General features: G+C 37.8%; 1 protein-coding gene across 4 annotated transcripts in view; it reads right to left on the bottom strand.

Annotated features, from left to right (window-relative positions):
• Nucleotides 1–6,014: 6,014 nt before the first annotated feature.
• SMPDL3A (sphingomyelin phosphodiesterase acid like 3A) overlaps nt 6,015–27,588 on the bottom strand; it is a 29,114-nt gene continuing 7,540 nt past the window's right edge. For 2 of the 4 annotated variants that reach the window (XM_082668628.1, XM_082668629.1), the window contains 5 exons: nt 24,141–24,237; nt 23,198–23,367; nt 22,561–22,741; nt 20,660–20,784; nt 17,522–18,151 (listed from right to left, as the gene is read on the bottom strand). In XM_082668628.1, coding sequence (XP_082524754.1) covers nt 17,834–18,151; nt 20,660–20,784; nt 22,561–22,741; nt 23,198–23,367; nt 24,141–24,237 — 891 coding nt within the window. In that variant the 3' untranslated portion in view covers nt 17,522–17,833. Of the gene's footprint in view, nt 6,655–7,382; nt 7,533–17,521; nt 18,152–20,659; nt 20,785–22,560; nt 22,742–23,197; nt 23,368–24,140; nt 24,238–27,588 lie in introns of those variants that run through there. The other 2 variants (XR_014297586.1, XR_014297587.1) reach the window with 2 other exon arrangements.

The following is a 27,588-nucleotide window of genomic DNA, read 5'->3' as shown; positions in this document are numbered from 1 at the left end:
GTTTCAGCCATAAATTCAGAGTAAACTTCCTTTATGTGTAACACTTTAATATTGCATTATTATCAAGGAGAAATATAACTTTGCCTTTAGCCATGTTCAAATCTTCTGAGGGAGAAATATTAAATATATAAACATATGAGGAATGAACTTCAGCAATGTAATCCATTATGAATATATTTGAGGCATAAAATCTATAATAAATGGATAGAACCTGTACTAGTCCATTTCATATTTACAATGTGTCTAGTAACACTTCATTCCAGCTGAGCAATTTATAGATTGGGTAGTTGTTTTCCTTACTGTTTATTCAAATAGTAAATCAATTTTTGCGTTTTTTAGAAGTTGAATGATGAATTAATCAGAGCCTGAGTTTCATACTTTTTAAAAGTTAGGTGATGAGTTATTCAGATTTCCCTGCTACCAATTCCACTTGTTTCGAAGCAGAGGGTGGGAAAAATAAACTGACTTATAAACCCTCCTTATCCCTTGTTAGTTTCCTCCATGAACCATCGACCCTGATAAGCATAATATGAGAAAAGGGGGAAAAGAAATAAAATTGCATATATTTATTAAGCAACTGTGTAGATATAGTACTTTATTCGTACTAATAAAATATAGCCCCACTTCTTATGAACTTAAAGTTCAAAACTAGAGCTTCCCTGGTGGCGCAGTGGTTAAGAGTCCTCCTGCTGATGCAGGGGACGCAGGTTCGTGCCCCGGTCTGGGAAGATCGCACATGCCGCAGAGCGGCTAGGCCCGTGAGCCATGGCCGCTGAGCCTGCGTGTCCGGAGCCTGTGCTCCGCAGCAGGAGAGGCCACAACAGTGAGAGGCCCACGTACTGCAAAAACAAAAAACAAAAAAACAAAAATGAAATACTGTTTCATGCCAAAAAAAAAAAAAAAAAGTGGAGGAGATTAATCACCAACAGATGTGCATGAAAAGAAATATTAGAGGAAGTTCTCTGATAGAAGGAAAATTATACCAGACAAATGTTCATTTCACTCCACATAAGGGAATGAAGTACACTGCAAGTGGTAAATATGTAGGTAAATATAAAAATTGAGATACCCAAACTGAACTCTTGAATTTTTCCTCAACATCTGCTTCTTGCTTAGTCTTTCCTTATCTCGTTTAATGACAGCTCCATCCTTCCATCCTAAGGTCAAAAATTTTGTGGTCAACATCGACTTGTCTTTTTTGCGCACACCCTACATCAAAGCATCAGCACGTGCTCGTAGCTTTAACTTCAGAACATGTTCAGAATCTCACCTCCGTGGCTATCTCTTAGGTGCTTAGCTCCATCATTTTGCCTCAGCCTTCTAATTGGCTTCTCTGCTACCACAGCAGTGTATTCACAACGCAGCAGTCATAGTAATCCTGCAAAAACATATGACACTTCCCATCACACCTCTACTCACCAAGCTCCAGTAGCTCCCATCTCCCCAGAGAAAAGCCAAGCTCTTGTTACAGCCGACAGGCCCCATCGCGCCTTCCTGTCTCCATCTTTGCGCCTCTCTGGCCCTCCACCATATACTGACGTGGTTTATTCTCTCTCACTTCCTTCAAGTCTTTTCTAAAATGTCATCTATTCACTGCGGCCTTCTCTGAACACACTATTTAAAATTGCAACTTCCTGCCCACACAGAGCTACCCCCTTCCCTGATATCTTGATCTCTATAGTCCTCCTGTTTTATATAATGTGTTCACTGTCGTGTCTCCACTAGAACATAAGTTCCACGAAGGCGGGAATATTGTCGTTCATTTTTACTGCTGAAAGTCCAGTGTCTAGAGAAATGGCAGGCATTTAGTAGACCTCCATAAATATTTGTTGAATTAATGAGTAAAGAGGGGTGTGCTTGACCAAGCCCGGCAGCTGTAGTACATATCCTTTGTCACCAGAGGGCAGCACAAGAGCATTAAGGTTTTAATGATGGACGCTGAAGAGACACTAAAACCTAGGTTCACACGTGGGAGATGAGGAGAGGTTTTTCCAAACCCGATCCTGTGGTGGAGGTTGCATAGAAGAGGAAATCAGGGGTAGTTGAATAAACCTCTGTTTTTTTTTATGTGTGACTTTGAGAATCACTTCACTCTCTGGGCCTCAGTTTCCTCATACTTTAATTCAATTCACTAGATTTGTTTAACTCTGATTCACTTCTGGCCCTAGCAGTCCACCATTCGAAATCAAACAAGCCCCCATGTGTCCACCTCACCTTTTTAAATTTCACATTCAGGCTAGAATATAGTGCAATGTATTTTGCGTAAAGTTGTATTCAAGCTACTGGGATTCAGTAATTACCCACAAGTTCAATAGAAAAACTATATCAAAGAGTGAGCGTGACTCGATTTCTTTATTCCCACCTCTAGTTTTTGAATGAGAGCGAGTAATACTGAAATGAAAGAAGTTAGCACCACTCTGGAGATCCCAGGGCTTTGAGATAGTGTCAATTAAAAGCTATGGTTTCTTTTCCGGTTATTACTTTTGGGAATATGCTAATGTAGAGAAATTTGAGACTGGAAGATATTGTCCCCTGGAAAAGAGGCCATTTAAACTTATCCATTGGAGGAAATGACTAAATTTATTTTCTTAATGATGGAAGAGTTTAATTTTCTTTGAAAGAATCAACATTTCTAAAACTGATCAGGGGAGGGCAGTAAAGAGTTACATACAGCTGCTAGTCAATAAAGTATTTATACAAGAGAAGAATTATATTTTAAACTAATTTATTTTTAAGTTTTACTGGCCCCTAATAAAATTCACTCACCATTTTCTTGGTTTGAAGAACTTAAAGTGTCATCAAAGGATTTGTGGAGATGAGTTCGGTCACTGAGTTAGCATAGCACCTCAGAACAAAAAACTCCCTGAATTGCATGTTACCATTGAATATGGAGCCCACTACCACAGGCAGGAGAAATCATCTTTTCATGATCTGGTATTTAAGTGGCTTTAATGAAAGCCATCCCTTTTATGGGATTAAATGCATTAAATTCTATTTTAGCGTAATTGTTCTCTTAGTCCTGGCATTTGACTTATTTCAGAATGTCTAATCTACATTTATGCTTCACAGAAGTTTATTTTCTCATCCAAAAAATAAGAGGACATAAAGAGACACACAGGTTGGACTTCTTAGTGCCGGTTATTATGTTAAAGCAAAATCAACATAGAGCTTGATTTCTTTGGCCTAACTCCATTGACTTACGTGGGTGGCTTTGGTTGGAAATATACTGGGCTGCTAAAGAAATGAGGAGAAAAAAAAAAAATCCATGCCACAAGAGTGCTAAATAAACACATCTGATTTTCTGTCTAATTTTCTGACAGAATGGTTAATAAGGTTATCTGGAAAGAATCAAACAATCCAAGCTACATCCTGGCTATGTTCTCTACTTTCCTATGTAGCATTTATCAAAAATGTAATTATCTAATGGCTTGTAATTATCTAGTGGTTTTTATTTTCTATCTTCACCACCTAGACCGGTACCACTCCCCAACCTCACCCCAGCAAATCTCTCTTCATTCAGGGTTATGTTCCTGGCAATGTGCATAGGCCTGTTCATATGGCAGGGGTTCCACAAATTCTTCTAGATTATAAGCTCCAAGGACAAGGATGGTCTCATAGTCAGCTTCAGATTCCTAGTATTTAGCCCATAGCATGGTAGAGCATGTAAATTTAGTAAATATTTCTTAGATAAACTGTTGTCTAATGTATTTATTCTCTTTACCAGGTACCATAGTGAACAAAACAAGTTTCATGCCCTCATGGAAACATTCTAGTAGGAGGTGGGACAACAGAGGTAACAGATACATATGCATGAATAATTCAAATATCAGACAGTGATCAGTGTAGGTAGACTCCTGTAGCACCACAAGAAAGTCACTGACAGACAAATGCAGAGCCAAAATTGCTGGCCGTCCTCTGAAAAGCACAGAAGATTCTCCTAGGCAAGGGTATCGCCTGTGCAAAGACCCTGCACAGGAATTTGGTAGGTTCAAAAGGTCAGTGAGGCCAGGAGTTGCAGAAGAAAGGCATAGCCATCCACCTATACCTTTCTCTGCGCTGGAGACTGAAGAAAAGCAGCTTGAAAAGAGTGACACAAGGAATGCAGTAATGATGCTGAAAACTCGGCCTCCATGCACCAGTGCCGAATCGAATCTCAGAGACAGAGTTTTTGGTGAAATAGAAAAGAATAGCTTTATTGCTTTGCCAGGCAAATGCAGACACAGCAGGGTCATGCCTCAATAACTGTGTGCCTCAACCCGGGGAGATTTGACGAGGAGTTTTATAGGATGGTTCAAGGGCAGGGTTCTGATCAGGATCAGGGTATATGTAGGGCCTGCACTCCTTTTATCTGGGCTCAGGTGGTTTCCTGATGAGCTTCGAGGTTATCAAACTGTTACCTTCTCTCTGGAACATCTTCCATTTGGCGGGGCTTTTAATTCTGCAGAAGACCTTAAAGATATTATTATGTGTATCCCTTGAGGTGGACCCAGGACCCTGCCTCGAGCCTGCACTATTGTTTCCTGGCGGCTTCTCCCTTGTCTCTGCATCCCCTCCCTTCCCTGTTTAGCAACTGGTTGAAAGTCTTCTGTGCTTGGTTTCAGTAACAGAACAACCATCTAAGAATGAATACAAAGAAATCCTGTCCTACTCACTCAAAGTCTTGGTGTTCAACACTCAGCATCCAATTTTGCAGCATTACGAGAAGATTCCCTCATAAAAGCTTGGGGAGATACTATGTATACAACGTTAATTTAAATATCAAGAGTCCAAATTGCTTAGACAGGATAAATTCAACTAAGCAAGGACTATTCAAGGGAATAAGACAATATTCGTGTTCATTCATGAAGGCATTATTTAACAAATAATAAGTGAGTGCCTCGAATGTCAGGCATCATTCTTGGTGGTGGGGATACAACCGTGAACAAAACAGAAAAAGCACCTGTCTTCATGGAGTTCATCTATATTATTGAGGGGGAGATAGCCAAAAACTAAAAATTACACAAAGGACAAGATCATTTCAGCTGTGACAAGTGCAACAAAGGAAAAGTGCCAAGATCAACTTGGGTGGTCAGATGTCTTCCCGGGTCCCCTTCACAAATCATGTCAGCTGACGAGTATAGCAAACATTAGGAGAGGTTTCCTCTAAGTCATGGAATGATGAAATGGTTTTCTCCTTTATGTTTTCTACATTTTCTAATTTTTTGCAATGAGGATGTTATTTGATTTATGTAATCAAATTGACAAAATTTATTAAATAATACATAAAAACATTCTCATTAAAGTTTCAGCTGCTAAAGATAAAATTAGGAGTTTCCTTTGCCAAGGCAAAGGAGACAGGCATAAAGTAATATTATAAATGAACTTTATTAAAAGTGACAGAAATGAACTTTATTAAAAGTGACCTTTATTAAAAGGTCCGTGTTTGGTGCCTCTGCTGCATAACCGGAACAAGTTTTCTCGGAAACAGTAATCTCTATTCCCAGAAGTATAAGACAGCATACTTCACTATTTTTAACACAAATGCTTCCTTCTTTAATTTATGAAGAGTGTTATCAGCAGGGATACCATTGTTAGTTCCATGTGATCGTAGAGAGAATTCTGTGATTTTATCGTAAATAAGGAGGAAGAAGCACTTTTCGGGAGTTTGGTTCACATATTATGGGGACGTTAGTAAACCTCAGCAGAACCAAGCTCTTTTTTTTAAAAAAACCTTCTTGGTCAAATGTTCAAACTCAGGTTGATAACGTTGTTGATTGCCACAAAACCAACTGTGGACATGAGTCATCAACATTGACTACAATTCAGCAGGACATAAGGCATATTCTTGCTGCACGTATCTGGGAAGGAGGAACTACCATGAATGTTACAGTTCTCGGATGACAGGATCGGTAACCAGTGCGTCACAGGACTTTCATGTGCCGTGCCTCCCCTGACCAGTACTTGACATTGATGAGAAATGACACAGGTGAGGGGATGGGGACTAGCTCACTTTTTATTTAAAGCATACAGTCCGCTGTAAGCAATGTAATACAATCCAGAACAGTACGAAACAGGAAGAAACAATCTACTTAATTGGATCAAAACCAAAACAAACAGAAGTGTTATTTTCTTTGTCTCTGCTCTGCTAATGCACATACAAGTTTCTAGATAAACATTAATATAACCACTAGAAAAATGGGGAGGGAGTTATAGGGGAAGGTTCAATAAAGTGCCAAAACAGATAAAGCTGATATACTGGACCCAAGTCTCGTTAAACTGTAATTTTTTTCCCTCAGTCTTCTGTGTCCCTTTGCTTCCCCCCTCCTGTTATAGAACATCAATTAAAATTTTTTTTCCTTGGTGTTACAGTGAAGAGCATTCAGTGATTCTCAAGGAAAAACAGGCATCTATTTCTCTTTTCCCAGGCTTTCTTCTCTTTCCTTGAAAGAAAGAAAAAAAAAAGAGGCAACAAGGAGACTGTTTGGCGCTGCCCAGTTCCCCATCGTACGATGCTGATGTAACGAGCTGGGGGCGCCCTGACGGGCTGACTGAGAACTGGTCATGCTTTCTTCACACATGGAGCGGCAATCAGCTTACAAGTAAATCACCTCTGAGCACAAGCTGTCTCCACAAAGGCAGCCAAAGAGGCAGCATTCAAAGGCTGACAAAACATCCCTAAAGCGTGAAAGAAAAGGAGACACTGAGGCTGCTGGAGGGAGAGGCTTCCAACATTAATCCCCACCCTGTCAGGCATTGTGCGCACTCCAGAGGGAGCTTGACCGATGGAATACCATCTGAAGTTCACACTTGGAAAAAGCCACAAGTTCAACATCAGGAATGAGGGGAAAGTGTCAAGATACAGGATAAACAAATAAATAAGAAAAGGGGGAGAAAAGAATAAGAAGGGAATGCAGTGTTGTGTGGTGACACCCAGAGCTGATGATGTCTGTTGCATCTTAAGCTTCCAGTGAACTCCATTAATTATTCATAAGTGGACATTTTGTGAATTGCATACACTTTGCATGTCATTTACTTTCTAATGTAAACATTGAGAAGAGAGTCATTTCTTGAAAGTGCAAATGTTTTTTGCAAGAAACACTTTGAAAAATCGTAACACTGACCAAAGATCAACAAATGACATCTAAAACAGTCTAAATATAGTAAGTCTGTTCTTCCTGAGCAGAGACTGTTAGTTAATACTCTATAAATTATTTACAATCATGGTACTGGTGAGCTTAGAAATGAGTTGGACCAGAAGAAATGCACCAGCTCTCACTTACTCTGGTCCTGAGATCTGCACTACTTCTGCTTACGGGATACGTCATCTACTTATCTATCTACGTTACCTACACATTTGTCTGCCTATCCCTACCTATGCATACTTTCATGCATCCAACACTTACCAAGCAGCTCACATATTGCTTGTGGCTGTATTTACATCTTTGTCATATCATCACTCTCCTCTTCTAAAGAGACTTCCACAGTAACAAGTTACATCTTTTTTTTTTTTTTTTGGCCGCATCACACTGCCAGGGAAGTCCCCCGTAAGTCCCCTACATAAGAACAAGTTCCATTCTGAGAGCACGTTTGTAAGCCTAGTTTGTTTGTAAGTCCAACAAAGTTAGCCTAGGTACCCAACTAACACAACTGGCTATATAGTACTGTACTATAATAGATTTATAATACTTTTCACACAAAGAATACATAGAAAAAAAACACAAAAAATAAAGAAAATATTTTAAATCTTACAGTACAGTACCTTGAAAAGTACAGTAGTACCAGCTACATCACCACTGTTTTTACTCTTGCTTCTGGACATCTTGGGCTTGAAATAAAGATACTGTACTACTGTACTCTATACAGTGCTATACAGTAAAGTGCACAAAAGCACAACCACTTGTAGAGGATGCACGCACGTGACAATGTATGCCAGACACGTGAACTAACTTACGTGATTGGACATGTGAATGCACATTCACATCTTTGAAAATTCGCAATTTGAAGGTTCGTATGTACATCCTTTTTTTTTTTTTTTTTTTTTTTTGCGGTACACGGGTCTCTCACTGTTGTGGCCTCTCCCGTTGCAGAGCACAGGCTCCGGACGCGCAGGCTCAGCGGCCATGGCTCACGGGCCCAGTCACTCCGCGGCATGTGGGATCTTCCCGGACCGGGGCACGAACCCGTGTCCCCTGCATCGGCAGGCGGACTCTCAACCACTGCGTCACCAGGGGAGCTCCATAGATAAAATTTTAATGTAAGAATGGAGGTAAGATGAACCCAAATACTACTGCATGTGGGAAAATATGGGTTTTGCCGTGATTCTGATGGTTTAGCATCTCAGAGTACCAAACAGTAGAGACAAAATAAGATATCAGCTCAAGTCAAGCAGATCCCCTCATTTATTGTGTCTGGCATTTACTTACATTAGCCTATGAGGTAAACAGCAATACACATCCAACTTGAGGTCTAAGAACATAATGACTAAAACTCAGTGTTTCACTGTCTGTGACTTACTTAAAAATACCCCGTCAGAGATAACTGTTTTATGTGTGTGCAAGTGAGTGTAAGCTTCAGCTCCCTGGCCAGTCCATTGTTATACTTAAAAGTTCATGTGCTGGGTGTTCAACTCACTTACTATCGAGAATGAAAGGCCTGAGAGTGGTCAATGCAAGTTCTAATCAGGAAGCTGTTACTCTTTGCTAATTAGAATACTGGATTTCAGAATTTTTTTTTATGTTTTAATCTAGCCAAGGGTTTTTTTTTTAATTGAAGTATAGTTGATTTACAAGGTTGTGTTTGTTTCAAGTGTACAGCAAAATGATTCAGAGATATATATTTATATTCTTTTTTTAAGGTTTTATTTTCTTTTGAATTTTTTTATACAGCAGGTTCTTATTAGTTATCTATTTTACACATATTAGTGTATATATGTCAATCCCAATCTCCCAATTCATCCCACCACCACCACCACCCCGCTTTCCCCTGTTGGTGTCCATACGTTTGTTCTCTACATCTGTGTCTCTATTTCTGCCTTGCAAACTGATGCATCTGTACTATTTTTCTAGATTCCACATATATGCATTAATATACGATATTTTTCTCTTTCTGACTTACTTCACTCCGTACGATTGTCTCTAGGTCCATCTATGTCTCTACAAATGACCCAATTTCATTCCTTTTTATGGCTGAGTAATATTCCACTGTATATATGTACCACATCTTCTTTATCCATTCATATGTTGATGGGCATTTAGGTTGCTTCCATGACCTGGCTATTGTAAATAGTGCTGCAATGAACATTGGGGTGCATGTGTCTTTTTGAATTATGGTTTTCTCTCAGTATATGGCCAGTAGTGGGATATATATATTCTTTTCTTCAGATTCTTTTCCATTATAGATTATTACAAGATATTGAATATAGTTCTCCATGCTATACAGTAGGTTCTTGTTGTTTATCTATTACATATATATAATAGTACTGTGTTATCTGTTAATCCCAAACTCCCAATTTATCCCCCTCTCTCCCCTTTCCCCTTTGGTAACCATAAGTTTGTTTTCTGTCTGTGAGTCTATTTCTATTTTGTAAATAAGTTCATTTGTATCATATTTTAGGTTCCACATATAAGTGACAATATATGATATTTGTCTTTCTCTAAATGACTTATTTCACTTAGTATGATAATCTCTAGGTCCACCCATGTTGCTGCAAATGGCATTATTTCATTCATTTTTATGGCTGAGTAATATTCCATTGTATATATGTACCACATCTTCTTTATCCATTCATCTGTCGAGGGACATTAAGGTTGCTTCCATGTCTTGGCTATTGTAAATAGTGCTGCAGTGAACACTGGGGTGCATGTATCTTTTCAAATTAGAGTTTCATCATTTCTAGATATATGCTTAGGAGTGGGATTGCAGGATCATACGGTAACTCTGTTTTTGGTTTTCTAAGGACCCTCCATACTGTTCTCCATAGTGACTGGACCAATTTACATTCCCACCAACAGGGTAGAAGGGTTGCTTTTTCTCCACACTCTCTTCAACACAGAAATGCATTTTTATTGGTGAAAATAATAGTCTGTGGACTAGCATGATGAATGTTGGAAATGGACTCTCAAAGGAGAAATTAAAGATATGCAAAGTATGTAGATTAGCTAAAATGGCATGGATAGATAGACGGATAGATAGACAGATATACAGACGATAGATGGATAGGCAGACATAGAAATATGTGCATGTATTTTTTTTTAAGAGACACTCACTCCTCCTATCATACATAAGCAAGGTTGAAGAGCCAGGAGGCCAGCAGCCTCACCTCTAAGGATGATATCTTAGACAATCCTCACCCTTTCTGCCTCTGAAGGTGAACTCCTGAGGGTTTTGAGCAGTGCCCCGTGAAGGCATATTGAAGCCTGAGTTCAGCAAAGAAACAACGTGTGCCCTTACATACTCTTACTAAAATATCCTCCCACATTTTGAACCAAATGTAAAAGTTAATAAAATCTCTACAATCAAAACTATGACCATAAAGCTCCATGTTGCCCAATGGGGTCAGATGCCACGGTAAACCTTCACGACCTGTTCTGGCAGTTCGGTAACCACTGGTTACTTGGAAATGACTTCTTGTTGCACAGCAATGCAGGAACATAAAACAACGACTGTCTTATTTAAAATTTTAACATTTTCTTCATGACAAATTATTTTGCATTCATTTTGAATTTTTAAAATATTATTTCTCTTGATTACTAAGTGTTTCGGCACCTCTTTAAATTTTGCACCAGAGGCTAACGCCTCAACTGCCCTGATTTTGAGCATCTGAGGAGGCTACAAGACTGAAATATTGTATCTCTAGAATTTTAGTGTTTGACTCTAGCAAACCTCTAATCCGAGGTAGTGTTCAAAGAACCCCAATGGATGGAGAATGGGATCTTCTAGAGACTACAAAATGAGCATTGTAAATAAAATGTCTGTTGTTTGATTTTATATGTTATTTTACTATTAAATATTTAGTTAGTATCTATATATGTGGTATAATCTGGATGAAACTTGTTTTCATTATTATCTGACAGGCCAGAATTTGGGAATGGCTACCATTATCTGCCAAAAAAGAAGCTGAGAATAAGTTAATTCACAACACTCAAGGAGACAATGAATGGGATCAAGGGTAATGTATATTTTATCTCATTTAACTACATTTTTGTCGCACTAACTATGTGTCAAAGGTTGTTTTATATGCTTTACAAAATTTGATTCATAACAATCGTCTTTGTGAAATACTATTATTATCTCTATTTTACAAATGAGAAAACTCTCTTCATTCTCTTGGGAAAATCCAGAACTAGGTGCACCTCGTTTGAAACTGCATGACAGAAAAAGTCCACCATAGATATTATACAAAACTAATGTATCAAAAGGAAAGAAAACATTGAGCTTTTAGACCCAGAGAGGGACTGTATTTTTTTTTTTTTTTTTTTTGTGGTACACGGGCCTCTCAGTGTTGTGGCCTCTCCCATTGCAGAGCACAGGCTCCAGACACGCAGGCTCAGTGGCCATGGCTCACGGGCCTAGCCGCTCCGCGGCATGTGGGATCTTCCCGGACCGGGGCACGAACCCGTGTCCCCTGCATCGGCAGGCGGACTCTCAATCACTGCGCCACCAGGGAAGCCCAGAACTGTATCTTTAAAATAAGTCATCTCAAGAACCAAAATACGTTTAGAAAATTTGTTAAAATCCTCAATCAAATGCAAAAACCCAAGAACTCATAACTATAAAGGTTCAGGCAAAATAAGAGAGCAAATCAGTAAGATTTAATCTACTACAGTAATTTTTTTGGAGGGGGAGAAAGTTTTATTATCAAGTTAATGTAAATCCTCTTAAAAACTTTGTTAGAATGCTTCTGTCCCACTCTTGGCTCAAATCTACTTAAACATTGCAGCACTGATTGGCACAAAATTATCTGTGGTTCAGAGAAATGTCTCTAAAGACTAACGTTTAATTATGTCCATTCTAAGAGTTTGTGGTATGAATTTGAAGGGTGGATATAATTTCTTGACTTAGATCCTCGTATCCTGATAGCGCTTTTCCCCCCCAACTTTACTGAGATATAATTGACATATAACACTGTGTAAGTTTGTGTACAACACATTGATTTCATATACTTATATACTGCAATAGAGTTAATGCCTTAGCATTAGTTAACGCCTCCATCATGTCACATAATTACAATTTCTTTCTGTGGTGAGTATAATAATTTTTAATTGTCCACTTATGTATATGTCTTCTTCTTTGTTTCAGGTTTCAATTACAGGCCCTGCACGTAACAGGCATTAAGAAAATGTTTGATGAATAAATGTATGAATCTACTCCTCCCTTTTCCATAAAAATAATTACTGAACATATGAGTAACTTAAATAAACCCAGTATGGCTTCTAAACAAGGGAGCCCCCAATTTGATATTCTGTGGTCTGTCATGCTCAAATGTAGAAGATAAATAACATCTTAAATGTACTCTTATTGAAAAGATCTTGTTTTGCGTCTAAAGCATAAAGATTCCAAATGAAAGATTTTGGTTCTTTCTTCTGTAGCAAACATATCCATTAAAATATAATGATGAGTAGACGGTATTTAAAATTTTTAAGTGACTTCTTTTATTTTCAAAGGATTTTAATATCTTTATATATCTAAAATCAATGCTACCAACTCTTGGCAAAAAAATGAAGGGTTAAAAGAAACTACGGATATTTCAGCTAAAGATTCCAGCTAGATTTTAAGGGGACTGGTGGTTAATGAATTTTCAGGTGAATAAAAACTGCCTCAGGCTGTTGCTATGGTGCTTTGATATCACTTGGCAGTCATTTGCAGGCTTAACAGGAAAGAAGACTAGTGAAGACTATATCACAACATTCCCTGTAACTCCAGTCCTTGTTCCAAGCACAATCCCATTGCTGTCTGGGTGATCTGAGAATAAATGCTTTCAAGACACACACATAAAAAGGGATTTTGTAAGTAGTATCCGGCAGGAACCTCAGTATTAATCTGCAAAATAACAAAACCTGCCTGACAGACTGATCAGAACATAGGTTTATCTTCTATGTTGTGACAGCCATTTCCATGTTTTTGCGATTATATGGTTTTAGACAAAGCAATCATTTTAGCAACTTTTTATCATTCTTCCCAAATAGCAAAGGCTCAAGTGGACATCTTTGTAATACAGTTGTCAGTATTTCTGACCCTCTTGTTTTGTGACATGACAGTCACAACCCCTACTCAATAGTTTCTGGGAATGAAGTCCATTGTAATGAAGGTGATCCTGTTAAAAACATTTAAAATATTTTAATTGTTAAATCAGTTTTAGTTATGTGCAATGTGGTTCAAAGGCAATCAGTGTTCCCCATAAGCTGCGCCCACACGCGTGCGCGCGCACACACACACACACACTCATCACAGTAATGCGCACGCTAGAATGAGCTCCATAAAGGAAGGAATCTTCATCTGTTTTGTTCACTGCTGTTTACCTAGCACATAGAACAGCACCTGGAACACCACAGGAACCCTATATTTGTGGAGAGAATTGTGCCATACAAAACACAGTGCTTGTGGCTTTATGTGTGTATAAACTGAACGTTCCCCAGAACAACACTGAAAAGTATGAGGTTCTGTTTTCCTTGACTTCATCTTCCATCTTCTGTACTTCCAAGTCCCTGTCAAATCTACTCTGTTCTCTGTGGGCATCTAACAATGTCAAAAATCATATTAATATTTATAACTTTTACATAATGCTTACAATGTCCAGAAACTGAGCTATGCACTTTACATTTTCACTTAGTTCCCACAATAATGTTATAAATCAGGTGATGCTATAACTCTCATTTTAATTGACGAGACAAACTGAATTACAGAGAGGTAAGTACCTTGGACTACACAAACTAGAATCCCTGACCTCATCAACTTATCATATGGCCTCCCGATGACCTTCTACTCACTAAGCCCTTTTCCTTACCAGCATGTGAGAGGACAGGTTACCCTTCTTTTCTTATGTCTCAAAATCCCCACTTCCCTTCTCAGTTCTCTTTCACCAACCTGCCAATGCCAATGCCAGAATCCATCCTCTCTGTCTCAACTGGAATCAGGCACGTAGGATGGCTGACTAAACTTGTTACCCATTAGTGTAAATGTTTCCATCAATGGATTGCCTAAGCCAAACATTTCTATCTTCAACCTTTAATCTCTGCTGCTTAATGATAATAATAGATGGTTTTATCTAGTCATTAAGGAATTTGGCCATCAGCAAGAAATGGAGAAAAATATCTCCCAACATAGATATAATTTCATTAATTTGATACTGTTCATTATAAAGCTTACTTACCTATTTGTCAAGCATTGTGTTAGGTGATGGGGATACAAAGTTGGGTAAAGCAGAGGCCTGTCCTCTCAGAACTAAAGGAAGAGAGGGAACAGAGAAAAATGGCATTGATGGTTTTAAATAAGGTAACGATGGTGGCCCCAAGGAGAGAAGATTAAGTGTGCCTGAAGAGGTCAGATAAGTTTTGACAACAAAGGTAGTTTTTATGTGAGGTCTTAAGAAAAACAATATTAGAGAGAGCAAGAAATGGGGGACTTTAGATTGGGAAAAGGAACAATGTGAGCAAAGGTGAAGAAATGGGTAATTGCATGGATGGACCTAGAGGGCATTATGCTAAGTGAAATAAGTCAGACAGAGAAAGACAAATACTGTATGATTTCACTTATATGTGCAGTCTAAAAAAGAAAACAAATGAACTAACATAATTCAACAGAAACAGAGTTATAGATACTGAGAACAAACAGGTGGTTGCCAGAGGGGAGGTGGATGGGGGTATGGGTGAAGTAAAAGAGGGAGATTAAGAGGTACAAACTTCCAATTATAAAATAAATGAGTCCGGAGATGAAATGTACAACATGAGGAATATAGTCAATTATACTGTAATATCTGTGTATGGTGACACATGGTAACTAGACTTTTCATCATGATGATTTTGTAATATAAAGAAATATCCTGTCACTATGTCATGCACCTGAAACTAACATAGTGTTGTAGGTCAATTATTCTTTCATTATTAAAACTATATGCATATATAGACACAGAGTAAATGCATCAAACTGCTCATGGTCATTACCTATGAGAGGTGGGGATTATGGGTGATTGTTACTTTTTACTTTATCCTTTTATGTATTTCTAGTTGAATGCAATGAACATGTATCACTTGTAAAATTAGAAAGAAAACAATAAATGTCATTAAAAATGAAAAATAAATAAATTCCAATCTTATAATAAATTAGGAAATTGAAATATATGCTACATCTGAAGCTAATAAAAGAATAGAAATTAATCCAACAAAGTGTACCACTTTAAAAAGGGGAGAAAAGAACAATATATAAGAATTTCAGTTCTGTCTTCACCAGTTCTCGACACTGTCAATTTTTCAAAAAACAATTCAATCGGTGTGTAGTAGTAATTTACTTACTTTAAATTTTTTTTTTACTTTTTAGTTTACATTTTTTTAAATGACTAATGTTGTAGAGTACCTTTTTACATGCTTGTTTGCCATTCGTATTTCTTCACTGGTGAAGTATTTGGATCTTTTGACATTTTAAAAAATTGGGTTGTTTTCTTACTGTTGAGTTTTGAGTTACGTATATTGAATTCAAGTAAGTTATCAAACATACATATTGAAAATCTTTTGAAATGTATAATTACATGTGTGTTTAGAAACTGACAATCTATGTTAATTAGAATACGGAGTGGTGATGGGAGGAAAGAGTCTTCACTGAGGCAGGAACAAAGGCTACAGAAACCAAAAGGACCACTGGGTCCCTAGTCCTGCATAAAGAACAGTCCTCCAAGCCTACAGGGCAATGGTCAGGGGACACTCACAGCCATCTTCCTAAAACCACCAGTTTGGGGAATGTACTATGTATAGCATAGAATGCAAAAGACCTGAAGTTTTACAATAAAAGAGAGGAGTTTTATACTGATTTGTTTAAAATTAAATAACAGATTGTAGAAAGAAATTTGTTTTACTAAAAGTTAAGGATGATGAATCACACTACATTTTCATGAGGAGAATTTTGTAAAACAGGAACTTCAGGTATGTTTTGAAAAACTAATTATAAAATAAACATGATCCTTACCTTATTATTTCTTTCTGTGTTCATGGAAAGGTTGCCTAATTATGCTTAACACACATAATTGCTCCAAGGAGAAGCAACTCAAGTAGGGGATGCTGTAGCTTGAGAAAATCCATTCTCTACCAAAAGAATAGATAGCTCATCAATAACTGAATTAATACTATTTTTCCTTTCCTTAAGTGTCCCTGATGTTTGTCTAGAATGATTTAGGCAGTACCAGTGGGGAGGCAGGCAGATGATACATTCCTATAAGTAAGTCATGTTTATTCCTAATGAATTTTAAATATTGTAGAAACAATCACAGTAGTAGAGTCTGAGTTGTTTGGCTGCTTTCTTAGGGTACTAATTTATTTTTTAAAAGAAATCCTTAAGTTCTCAATTTAGAGATGATTAGAATAGAAAAATGTTTAAAGAACTAGAGGAATTCTTGGGTAGCCTGTATCAGCTGTAGTACACTATAGTACTCTTAATCTGTTGCTCTGTGTCCCTCACACTCCCTGCCAGCCCTCTCCTCTTCTAGTAATCCCAACTCCCTCATAACACAACCATCTACCAGTTTCTCCAGCCAAAAATCTAGCAGTCATCCTTTATTTCTCTCTGTACTTTAGCTCGTACATCCTTGCCATCAATAAATCCTGCTGCTTCTACTTACCAAGTATATCACAAAAGGGCTACTTCTCTCCACTGCCAGCACCTCAGCACCCCCCACAGTCCCTTCTCTACTAGACTACTTCAAACCCTCCAAACGTCTCCATGCTTTCATTATGAATCATTCTCCGTAGAAGAGCCAGTATCATCAACTTTAAAGGCTGGATCTCTATAGTACTTAATATATTTAAAAATATATAAAGAAAAATAGAGCTAACATTAACATAGCCACTAGGAAATTGATTGAACTAGGAAAGAAAACTTTACCAACACATTTAAATCCCCTTATATATCTCTCCCCAATCAACTTTCCCATTCATTAACCTCCAACATTCCTGTATTTGATGTTTACCAACACACCTCTTCTGGGGGAATCTATTACATGTATCTGTAAGCAACATATAAATACTATTTCTGCATTTTTAAAGTCTGATAAAATATTTAGCCATTCTCCCGTGACATTCTCTTCCTTAAAACTTAGTTCTAAAGAGGACTGCCCTTCACTCACAGAATGAAGACAGCTAGTGAGGTCATGTCCTGTGATGTTTCATAGACTCAGAGATGGCCCTAATGTGACCTTGGTGTTTTCCCGAGTATAGATAGTGCATAAACAGTGTCAACCTCATGATACTTAAAACTGTCTGAACCTCAGTTAACACATGAAGTTTCCAGAAGAATGAATTAAAAGACTGAAAATTATCATATTAAAAATAATTCGTCATACTTAGAGAAAAGTAATTTGTCTTATTGTATAAATGACAATTTCAACAAGAGTATAAATTAAATGCAATTATATAAACTGGAAGATAGGGTATGTACATCCAAACATCATTCTAGTAATGGGCAGTTTAGATACATTCGATATAATAAAAATTTAGGATGTTAAAAATATCTACATTTTGGGCATCATAAAAAAGCAAAGACAGGAATTCTTCCTGCCCACTCAGCAACTCGCCAATTTTTGCATAACAATTCCACAAACTGATCTCAGAAACAGAGCAATGATACATTTTCTATGAGTACAGGCTGTGAAATACTATGGATTGTGCTTTATATAATACTGTTTGAGGCAATCTGTATACGAAATAACATCAAGATTCATAATTGCACAAATCTGAAAGGCCTTACATTTCTCATCACAAATTACCCTACTGTCATAACTCACAAAGAAGTAATTGTAGTATTTTATAAACTGTTTACTGTCTAAGATTGCAAATTGTTTAGCTAATTCATACAAACTTTTTGGCTGCAAATCTTCAATGTCATAGGCCTGGGTCAGGGTATACTCCAGCTTCCAGTTAGATTTTCCCTTTAGATTAGCATCTGTCAGGTTCAAGTAATACTGTAGCACATCCTATAGTTAAAAAGAGTAACAAAGCCTGGTTCGTTTTTTGGCATATGAAGTACTGCATATCAAGAAGAGTTCTTATTAGGATTTATGTGACATTCTTAATTTAAAGTATAGTCATTTTAAGAAGTGTGCATTGCTTTTAAAGAAAAAGAGTCCTGATAGAAAAATCTATATATTTTTTCATTTAAAAAATAATGAGGGCTTCCCTGGTGGTGCAGTGGTTGAGAGTCCGTCTGCCGATGCAGGGGACCCGGGTTCGTGCCCCGGTCCGGGAAGATCTCACATGCCGCAGAGCGGCTGGGCCCATGAGCCATGGCCGCTGAGCCTGCGTGTCCGGAGCCTGTGCTCCGCAACGGGAGAGGCCACAACAGTGAGAGGCCCACGTACCGCAAAAAAAAAAAAAAAAAAGAAAGAACATAATACAAAATAATCCAACTATACAGAGGGACTTACAAAATAAAAAGCGTTCAATTCACACACATCAGAAGTAACCACTGCTAACAGTTGTATATAAATCAGTCATATGCAGGAGGTGGCTTGTACCAGCCCACAAATGCTTGACTGTCAAATTTTCAGGCATCTTGCAAGTTAGTTGGTATCACTTTCGCAGCTTGAAATTGGCCATGATGGGAGTATTTATTCCATGGAAATTGGCAAACACTACAAATCAAAGCACTTTTCCCCCTGCCCGGTGAACCAGCTGTTAAACATTTACCAGCACTCCAGTGTGCTGTTCTAGACTTTATGTACAAAGAAATATAAGTATTTAGAATATATATACCTATTTCCTAACCTTTTGGCTTTTTTAAAAAATGAAATTAAACTATACAAACCGTTTTGCACTTTTTTTTTTTTAAACTTCACAAAAAGGTAAAATGTGAGCTCCATGTGGGAAAGGATTTTGTTTCTTTCACTGTGTTTTGCACTTTTAAAAATGGTATAGTATTATATCAGGTACATCTTTCTATGTCAGTATACACACACACACACATGCACACACACGTGTGTGTGTATCTGAGATTCAGATCCAAAAATAGGCAACTAATAGTTGTAAAAGAATTCCTTTGGGGACTTCCCTGGTGGAGCAGTGGTTAAGAATCCGCCTGCCAATGCAGAGGACACAGGTTCAAGCCCTGGTCCAGGAAGATCCCACATGCCGTAGAACAACTAAGCCTGTGCGCCACAACTACTGAGCCCATGTGCCACAATTACTAAAACCCATGCACCTAGAGACCGTGCTCCACAACAAGAGAAGCCACCGCAATGAGAAGCCCCCACTTGCCGCAACTAGAGAAAGCCCACGTGCAGCAACAAAGACCCAATGCAGCCAAAAATAAATAAATAAATAAATAAAAATTCCTTTGGACTATTTTCTCAATTGTTTTATCTCCTCATTTAATTTAATATTTATGGATTAAACCAGATTTTTTCTGCCCTATCTTTTCTTGTAAAAACATGCTCTAGGGATTAACAAATCTATCTCCTACTAAATTTACCTAGAAGAATACAGTCACATCAATAGAGATTTTAACTGAGAAATTCTTTTCAAATTATATTTGTTGAAAGGGGCAGTACCCATAAGCTAAATGCCTGGCCTTTTGAGGCTGAATTGATATATAGAGTCATGTACCAGCTCCAGAGAGCTTTTGTCTCAAAAGTTCCACCTCGATTTATTTTCCTTACAAAAAAATTTTGCCAACATTTATTGAGTGCTTACTGTGAGCCAAGCATTTTCCCACGTGCTTTAAGAATAGTTGTTTGGGCTTCCCTGGTGGCGCAATGGTTGAGAATCTGCCTGCCAATGCAGGGGACACAGGTTCGAGCCCTAGTCTGGGAAGATCCCACATGCCGTGGAGCAACTAGGCCCGCGAGCCACAGCTACTGAGCCTGCGCGTCTGGAGCCTGTGCTCCACAACAAGAGAGGCCGCAATAGTGAAAGGCCTGCACTCCGCGATGAAGAGTGGCCCCCGCTTGCCACAACTGGAGAAAGCCCTCGCACAGAAACGAAAACCCAACACAGCCATAAATAAATAATTAAAATTTTAAAAAAAGAATAGTTGTTCATGTAGTCCTCACAGCAACTCAGTGAAGTCAGTAATATTTTAATCCCAGTTTTAAGGGGAATAGACTAGGACACAGAGAAGTAGGGTAAGACCACTCATGAGACAGTATGATTTCAGAGCCTACATTCTTCTTCATAGCTGTGTTCAGGAGAAGAGTAATTAATAACAAATATGGAGTAGTGAAAAGTTTCAAATGTATGTAAGTACACAAACAAGGCGCTACCCAATGAAGACCTTAGAAGACAGAAACAGCTTCCCAAAGGCTAACCTCATAAACCCACACTTAGAAAGTGCTGACATTCCAAATATAAAAAAGAAGAAAAACATCCTGAGATTTCAACATCAAGTACGACTCACAATAGCTGTGCTGAAAACATTCAACTAAACTAATGAAAACTACAAAGATATGCATAAATATGGGGTCAATTCTAAAATTGTACCAACTTACCAGTAATTTATAATCACGAGGATCATATTGAAATAGTCTGACACCAGGATTGTTGGTCTGTTTTTCTAAAACACTCTTCACTGGAGTAACAGCAGGAGCCACAAACAAAGAATTTATCGGATTTCCTAGATAAAATATATGTACATAAACATACATTTTTTAATAATTGAGTTTAACTATATTAAAAATATGAACAAATTCCAGATTAAGAGGTTAGCAGAAGTAACGGCCAAATGATGTGTGACGCTTGATGGACCCTGATCTGAAACAACACTAAAGAGACACTTTTGAGAAAATAGGGGAAGTTTTACTATGAAGAGATTAAAAGAATTATTGTTGATTTTGTTAGGTAAGTTAATGGTATTATTATTATGTAAGTTATCCATATACTTAGCAATGAATACAGAAGCATGTAGGGCTGAAATACAGTTGATGTATGAGATTTATGTTCAAATACTTCAGAGAAAAAAGAATAAAGAATCATAGGTAAAATAAATGTGGCAAAATCTTGACAGATATTGAATATAAGTGATGGTACATGGGGGTTTGTCTTATAATTCTCTCTACCTATATATATATTTGAAATTTTTCATAATAAAACTATCCAACTTATTACAAGTACACACACACAAAATAGACAAAGCTAGTTTTTTTTGTACTCTACCTATAACAATATTCCAATAATTATATAATAAGAATTTGATTTAAGTGTCACCATGTTTTACACATATCTGCTATAACAGCAGCCCCCAACCATTTTGGCACCAGGGACCAGTTTTGTGGAAGGCAATTTTCCCATGGGTGGGGAGGGTGGGTGATGCTTCAGGCGGTAATGGGAGCGATGAGGAGTGATGGGGAACAGCAGATGACGCTTCGCTCTGGGCGGCCCCGTTCCTAACAGGCTGCAGACAGCGGTCCGCAGCCCAGGGGTTGGGGACCCCTGTATTATAGAACTAAATTTCTGAGTAAAAAAGCTACCAAATGCTGAAAATGGTCATTTTTACCAAGCCCACTCATTCTAGATGAAGAAGGTAAATAAAGCATTTCAAAAATGTTCCCCAGGGCTTCCCTGGTGGCGCAGTGGTTGAGAGTCCGCCTGCTGATGTAGGGTACACGGGTTCGTGCCCCGGTCCAGGAAGATCCCACATGCCGCGGAGCGGCTGGGCCCGTGAGCCATGGCCGCTGAGCCTGCGCGTCCGGAGCCTGTGCTCCGCAACGGGAGGCCACAACAGTGAGAGGCCCACGTAACGCAAAAAAAAAAAAATGTTCCCCAATTACTGAAAAAAAAAAAATACATATTGATTTTCCTCATGGCTGACTACTAAAAAATCAGAACTCTTATTTTGTTAACTCTCAGTTTTCTTGCCCTTATACAGAAGTTATCTTTAAAAATAGATAATCGTTGTCTTATTTAATGCTAGAGCTTCTTCTATTTTTTTTCTTTTAATGCTGAGTAGATGACAATGTCGATAAGCACTTAAAAGTAGGAGCTTAATTTATTTTAAACCAACAGTAAATTGTGCTTTGCTCTTTAAATTCTGAGAAGTAAATCTAATCATATCAAAGGAAACTTGAGTCTAGCAGGTAAATAAAAAAGGGTGATTCTCTAAACTTGAGAACCTAAAAGAACATTTGAGTGAACTGAGGGTTTCAGAGGCTTTTGTGTCAACAGCAGTCAAATGATGACGGCCTTGTGGAGCTAAAAGGAAGAAACCCAGTGGCAGGACTAAATATGATTTGGACAGTTGCCATCACTCACAGAAGGTAACTGAGAAAAAGCAGGTGCTGGCAGGTAGATTTAATAAAACTTTTAATTTACTGGATCAGTAAAAATTAATGGATTTTCACTATTTTGTTCTAGCATCTTGGACTGAGGAGATGCAAATAGAATGTTATATTACCTTTTTTATCTGAAAGAACCATAATACTATCTCTGTGAGTGTGTCCATAAAATTGTCCTGCAATGATGTTACTGTATTTTCTAAAAATATCTATCAATTTCTCATTATAGTATTCTCTCATTGCCGTGATGCTCCTTGAATAAGGCAGGTACCCCACTGGAACATGAGCTATGATGTACACCTGGAGAAAGAAACACAAAGAGGACTGATGAGAATCTTTTCGCACATTTTTCACAACAAAATGATTTAGATACCCAAGATTGAAAGTATATTAATTAAATTTTAGAAAGCAAATATACCATTTCTCCTATTTATTTACCAAAAAAAGTTGAAATTATGGAACTATTAATGGTCCTATATTTGCACTTGTCTGTTGGAACTACATGGTTTATGATATAAGGTAACTGTGACGTTGCTCAAATTTTTTTTAAAAAATCAACAGATGTCAATCAATCCCCAGAGCATTAAAAGCAAAATAAAACAAGCAACAACAGCAGAGGCAAATCACAAAGTGTTTCATGTAAGAACATCTTTAAATTTTAATACTTTTATTAATCCCTGACCCCACTCAAGTCTAATAAGTATACAAGTTTAACCCTCTGTTCATCCCATGATGATGTTGGTCTATGGCATCTACCTTCTCCTTATTTTGCTGAGAGATGTTCAGTGTATTTTCTAGCCATTCAAACTGATTTGCTGGGTCAGTCTTATTTAGGGTCACGATATTTGGGCCATAGTATAAGTTTGTGTTGAGACTGATGATCCTAAAGTTCAGATTAGTTGAAACTTTCTGTGAATAAAAGCCACCTATAAAAACAAATTTGAAACACATTCTGGAATAATACACACACAGATACATATACACTGTGAAGGCAAAATCTTAATTAAGGTTTTCAATTTCCATTTAGGCAAGTTATACTTATTTCTTATTCTTTAGTTTGCACATACATAGGCTGTCATTGGATAAGAATCAGATTTAACAAACATTTATTGAAAACCTACTATGTGTCAAGTCCAGTGCTGCCACTTCCACAAATTGAGGTAACAACAGTTGTATCCAACATTCACTTGAAAAGATAACTAAATGTTTTGGCACTAGGTAATGAGGTACTGAATTTTATAAAAGAAAGATTAATACATCAGCTTCTACTTTTGTATGTTTGGGGAATTAAGATAAGAGATATTGTGAAATCTAAAATCCAAAGAATGGGAACACACATGGATCTTGCCAGAGAATACTGAGGAAGAAATGTCAGATAAACCAGAGCTGCTACAATCTCAGGTGAGATGAGGCTTAAAGGTATAACCCCACTCACACCTGCGAACCAGTGGTGACAGAACACCCTGCTCCTGTGGCACTTTCAGCCACTGGGACCCTGACCCTGCTTTCTTCACCCTGGGCCCACTCGCCATCCATGCCACTCCCCGGCTTTCAAACATGATAAGGCCTCCAGAGAAACTGGGCACAGGGACTCTGCAGAATTGGCACACCCAAGCAAACATTAAAGATATAAGTCTAAACAACATGAACTGAGATAAAAAATAGAGATAAAATAGGGATGAGTAAATCTTTCACTTACCTTTCCTTAGAGTACTAATAGCTTCTTCATCCAGCCATGGCTTCCAGAGGCTTGCTACTGCATTGTACACCTTGCTGGTGAATACAGGCAGTTGATCCTGGCCACAAACAATATAATCCACCAGTGAAACTCTGAAGATATGTGGATGAATTAATGTAAATATCACTTGAGCAGTTACTACTATGTTAGGCATCTGGAGATGCAGGAATACTAGATAGACTTGATTTTCAAGGATTTACAACTTAACTGGGGAGATGGAGGACAAAATGCAACCAATCATCTGTAAGACAATGTGCTAGGTACCACCACAAGGGTTCTGGGAGTGGAAAAGCAAGAACAATCAAGTCTAGCCCAGAGAGTCAGCAGGGAGAGTGAAAAGAGCATTTGAACCAGAACTTGAATAATGATTTCATCAAGTTGACAAGAAAGGGAATCAAAGCAAAAATAATGGCTCAGACACCAGCACAGTGCCATATACAGAAACAAGCCCTTGTTTCAGTGTGACTGGGGTATAGAATGGACGTGAGAATATGCTTATTATAGAGACACTGAAGGCAGGTTTTAGCCTGAATATGTGGGACCTGGTGTAGCATGCCTAGGAGATGGATTTCAGAATTAAACAAAGTCCTCTGGAATGTTAATACTAGTATAAAGCTTTTTAACTTCTTGAATGAAGACTTATAACCACACGTTTTTGATTTTTTGTTTGTTTTATTGGAGTATAGAGTTGCTTTACAGTGTTGTGTTAGTTTCTGTTGTACAGCAAAGTGAATCAGTTGTACGTATACATATATCCTCTCTTATTTAGATTTCCTTCTCATTCAGGTCACCACAGAGCACTGAGTAGAGTTCCCCGTGCTATAAGGGTGAGGTAAAAAGGGAACCCTCCTGCACTGTTGGTGGGAACGTAAACTGATACAACCACTATGGAAAACAGTATGGAGGTTCCTTAAAAAACTAAGAATAGAACTACCATGTGACTCAGCAATCCCACTACTGGGCATATACCCTGAGAAAACCATAATTCAAAAAGAGTCATGTACCACAGTGTTCATTGCAGCTCTATTTACAATAGCCAGGACATGGAAGCAACCTAAGTGTCCATCGACAGATGAATGGGTAAAGAATATGTGGCACATATATACAACGGAATAATACTCAGCCATAAAAAGAAACGAAATTGAGTTATTTGTAGTGAGGTGGATGGACCTAGAGTCTGTCATACAGAGTAAAGTAAGTTAGAAAGAGAAAAACATGTTTTTGATTTGAAGTCTCTTTATGTCAGCCTAAATCATATCGTTCTGATTTTTTAAAATAATATATGTATAATACATTACACCGTATTTTTATCATCCTATTTTATCATATTATAGTAAAGTATCTTTATGGTGACATAAGCGCAGGGGAAGAAAAAAAACTTCAAGAAAGTACATACTGAATAAAAACTCAGAAATCATTTGTGAAATTGGGTAATTATTCCTATTTTTCATTTCAAAAAATTATGGTAAAAAACTGAAGCCATTTTCTTCACTCTCTTCATTTCCTTCTCTATATTGGTGACACAGACCTATTTCTTAAAGGAGTTTCCCTGTCATCAGTAATTAAAATTCTTAGTTTATTTTTTTTTTAAAGATGACACCCAAGTCACATTAGTTCCTAATACATGTGCCTAATACATAATGAAAATACGAATATATTCAGGGCAAGTAATAAGCAAATGACTTCTTTTAACTGAAACTGATTATCCAAAGGATATTTTCAATTCGTGTCAGCGATCAGAGTCATCTGTCTGAAAATTACACAATGGCTTAGGCCAATCTAAATTCTGATTAAAAATTGGTAATTATCATCATCATCATCAAAAACCTAATATCTTAGCCATTTGTTTACATTGGGATGGATGCCAAGATACTGGTATGGTCATGTAGAATCAAAATTATATAAACATTGCTCTAGATTTTTCTGTCTATTTTAAGTATGAAAAACATGAGCACCAGAGAAGTTAAGTGATTTATCCAGGGAGAGCTGGTCAGTCCCAGAGCTGGGTCTAAATCCCAGGTCTTTCTACCATCACTCTTACATCCAGTTATCTATTGCACAATGGGAAGTGACCCACTCACCAGTTTGGTAGCACCAGCCTTGCCATTGTAGGAGTACCTGAGGACCCTGGTCCAGACTGCTTCCTTGCCTGTCAATGGGAAGAAATCCCTGGGCTGTCCACACAAATATCTACTTCTGATGTAGTGGGTGGGAATTTGCGTCTGTATTTGTATGTTGATGTAGCTATGTTTAAATACATGTTTATGGGGTTTTAGTGGAGAAATAACACATCCGATTTATTTGTTACTAACATTCACTGGAATTTGATCTCAGATATGAGAAGTCTCCAGGAGAATTTGTTGTAGGGCTTTCGTGTTACATCTGACCTTCCTGAAACTGGGATGGAAGGACGGCAGTAGAATAATAGAAGGTTTTCAGGTATAAGGTCATAAGCTAGGAAGAGAAAAAAATTAACTGTTTAAGGTATAAAGGCTGCCAGTTTATCCTAGCTGTACATATAATCGGATATATTTTAGAAGTTGGATAGCATCTATATCTTGAATTATTATAAGATTTAGCTTTGCAGAAAGAAGGCAGAGATAAAAGTAAAATAAAACCAGTCCTCAGGGGAGTTAGGAAACATGTGTCCCATGTCACTGCTTCATGCTGCAAAACCACCACTTCACTTACTGAGGGCTTATTATGTGCCAGGTAGGAAACTATGCCCTTTCCACATGGTGTCGCTAATTCTCCCCAAAACTTTGCAAAGTAGGTATTACTGCTCTTGTTTACAAATGATCAGGGATAATTATGTGCATTATCCAAGTTGCTCAAGCTATTAGAAGCAGGACAGAACAGGTTTTTAACTTCCAGTGAATGTGACTCTAAACCCCACACGTTTTCTATTACAACAGTCTGCCTGTCACATAAAGCATATAAAAACAATGTGTGTAACCTCTGATTCCTGGAGATTGCCCATTCCCAAGCCTCTGCCCTGTGTGGTCTAACATCTCAACAGTAACAAAAGCTGACCACTGGTTGAAAGGCCAACTCGCAAAGACTCACATATTGTTCATCTCAAGACAGGAGGCCGGGCTCAAGAAGTCACTTGAAACTTAAGGTCATCATAGAGTGCAACTTTTCAAAGTCACATTATTCACATTCATTAACTATTATAATCAAAACCTTCATTAAGCAGCCTTTGGACATGAGATGGAAAAGATATGCTAAACCAAAAGAAAAATGTAGACAAAGAAAGGCATGAAAGTAAATATAATGTTTAGGAAATATTGATATGTTAGTCTGGCAAGAGTAAAGGATGTGTGAAAGGATGTTTGTTTAACTGAACACAAAAGATCCAGGATATGGGCTCTCCCACTAAGTGATTGCGAGCACCGGAACAAGCAAC

The sequence above is a fragment of the Grampus griseus genome (assembly GCF_964374135.1).
Source record: "Grampus griseus genome assembly, chromosome: 13".
In the NCBI taxonomy this organism is placed as follows: Eukaryota; Metazoa; Chordata; class Mammalia; order Artiodactyla; family Delphinidae; genus Grampus; species Grampus griseus.
This window is presented reverse-complemented; position numbering and strand designations above follow the sequence as displayed.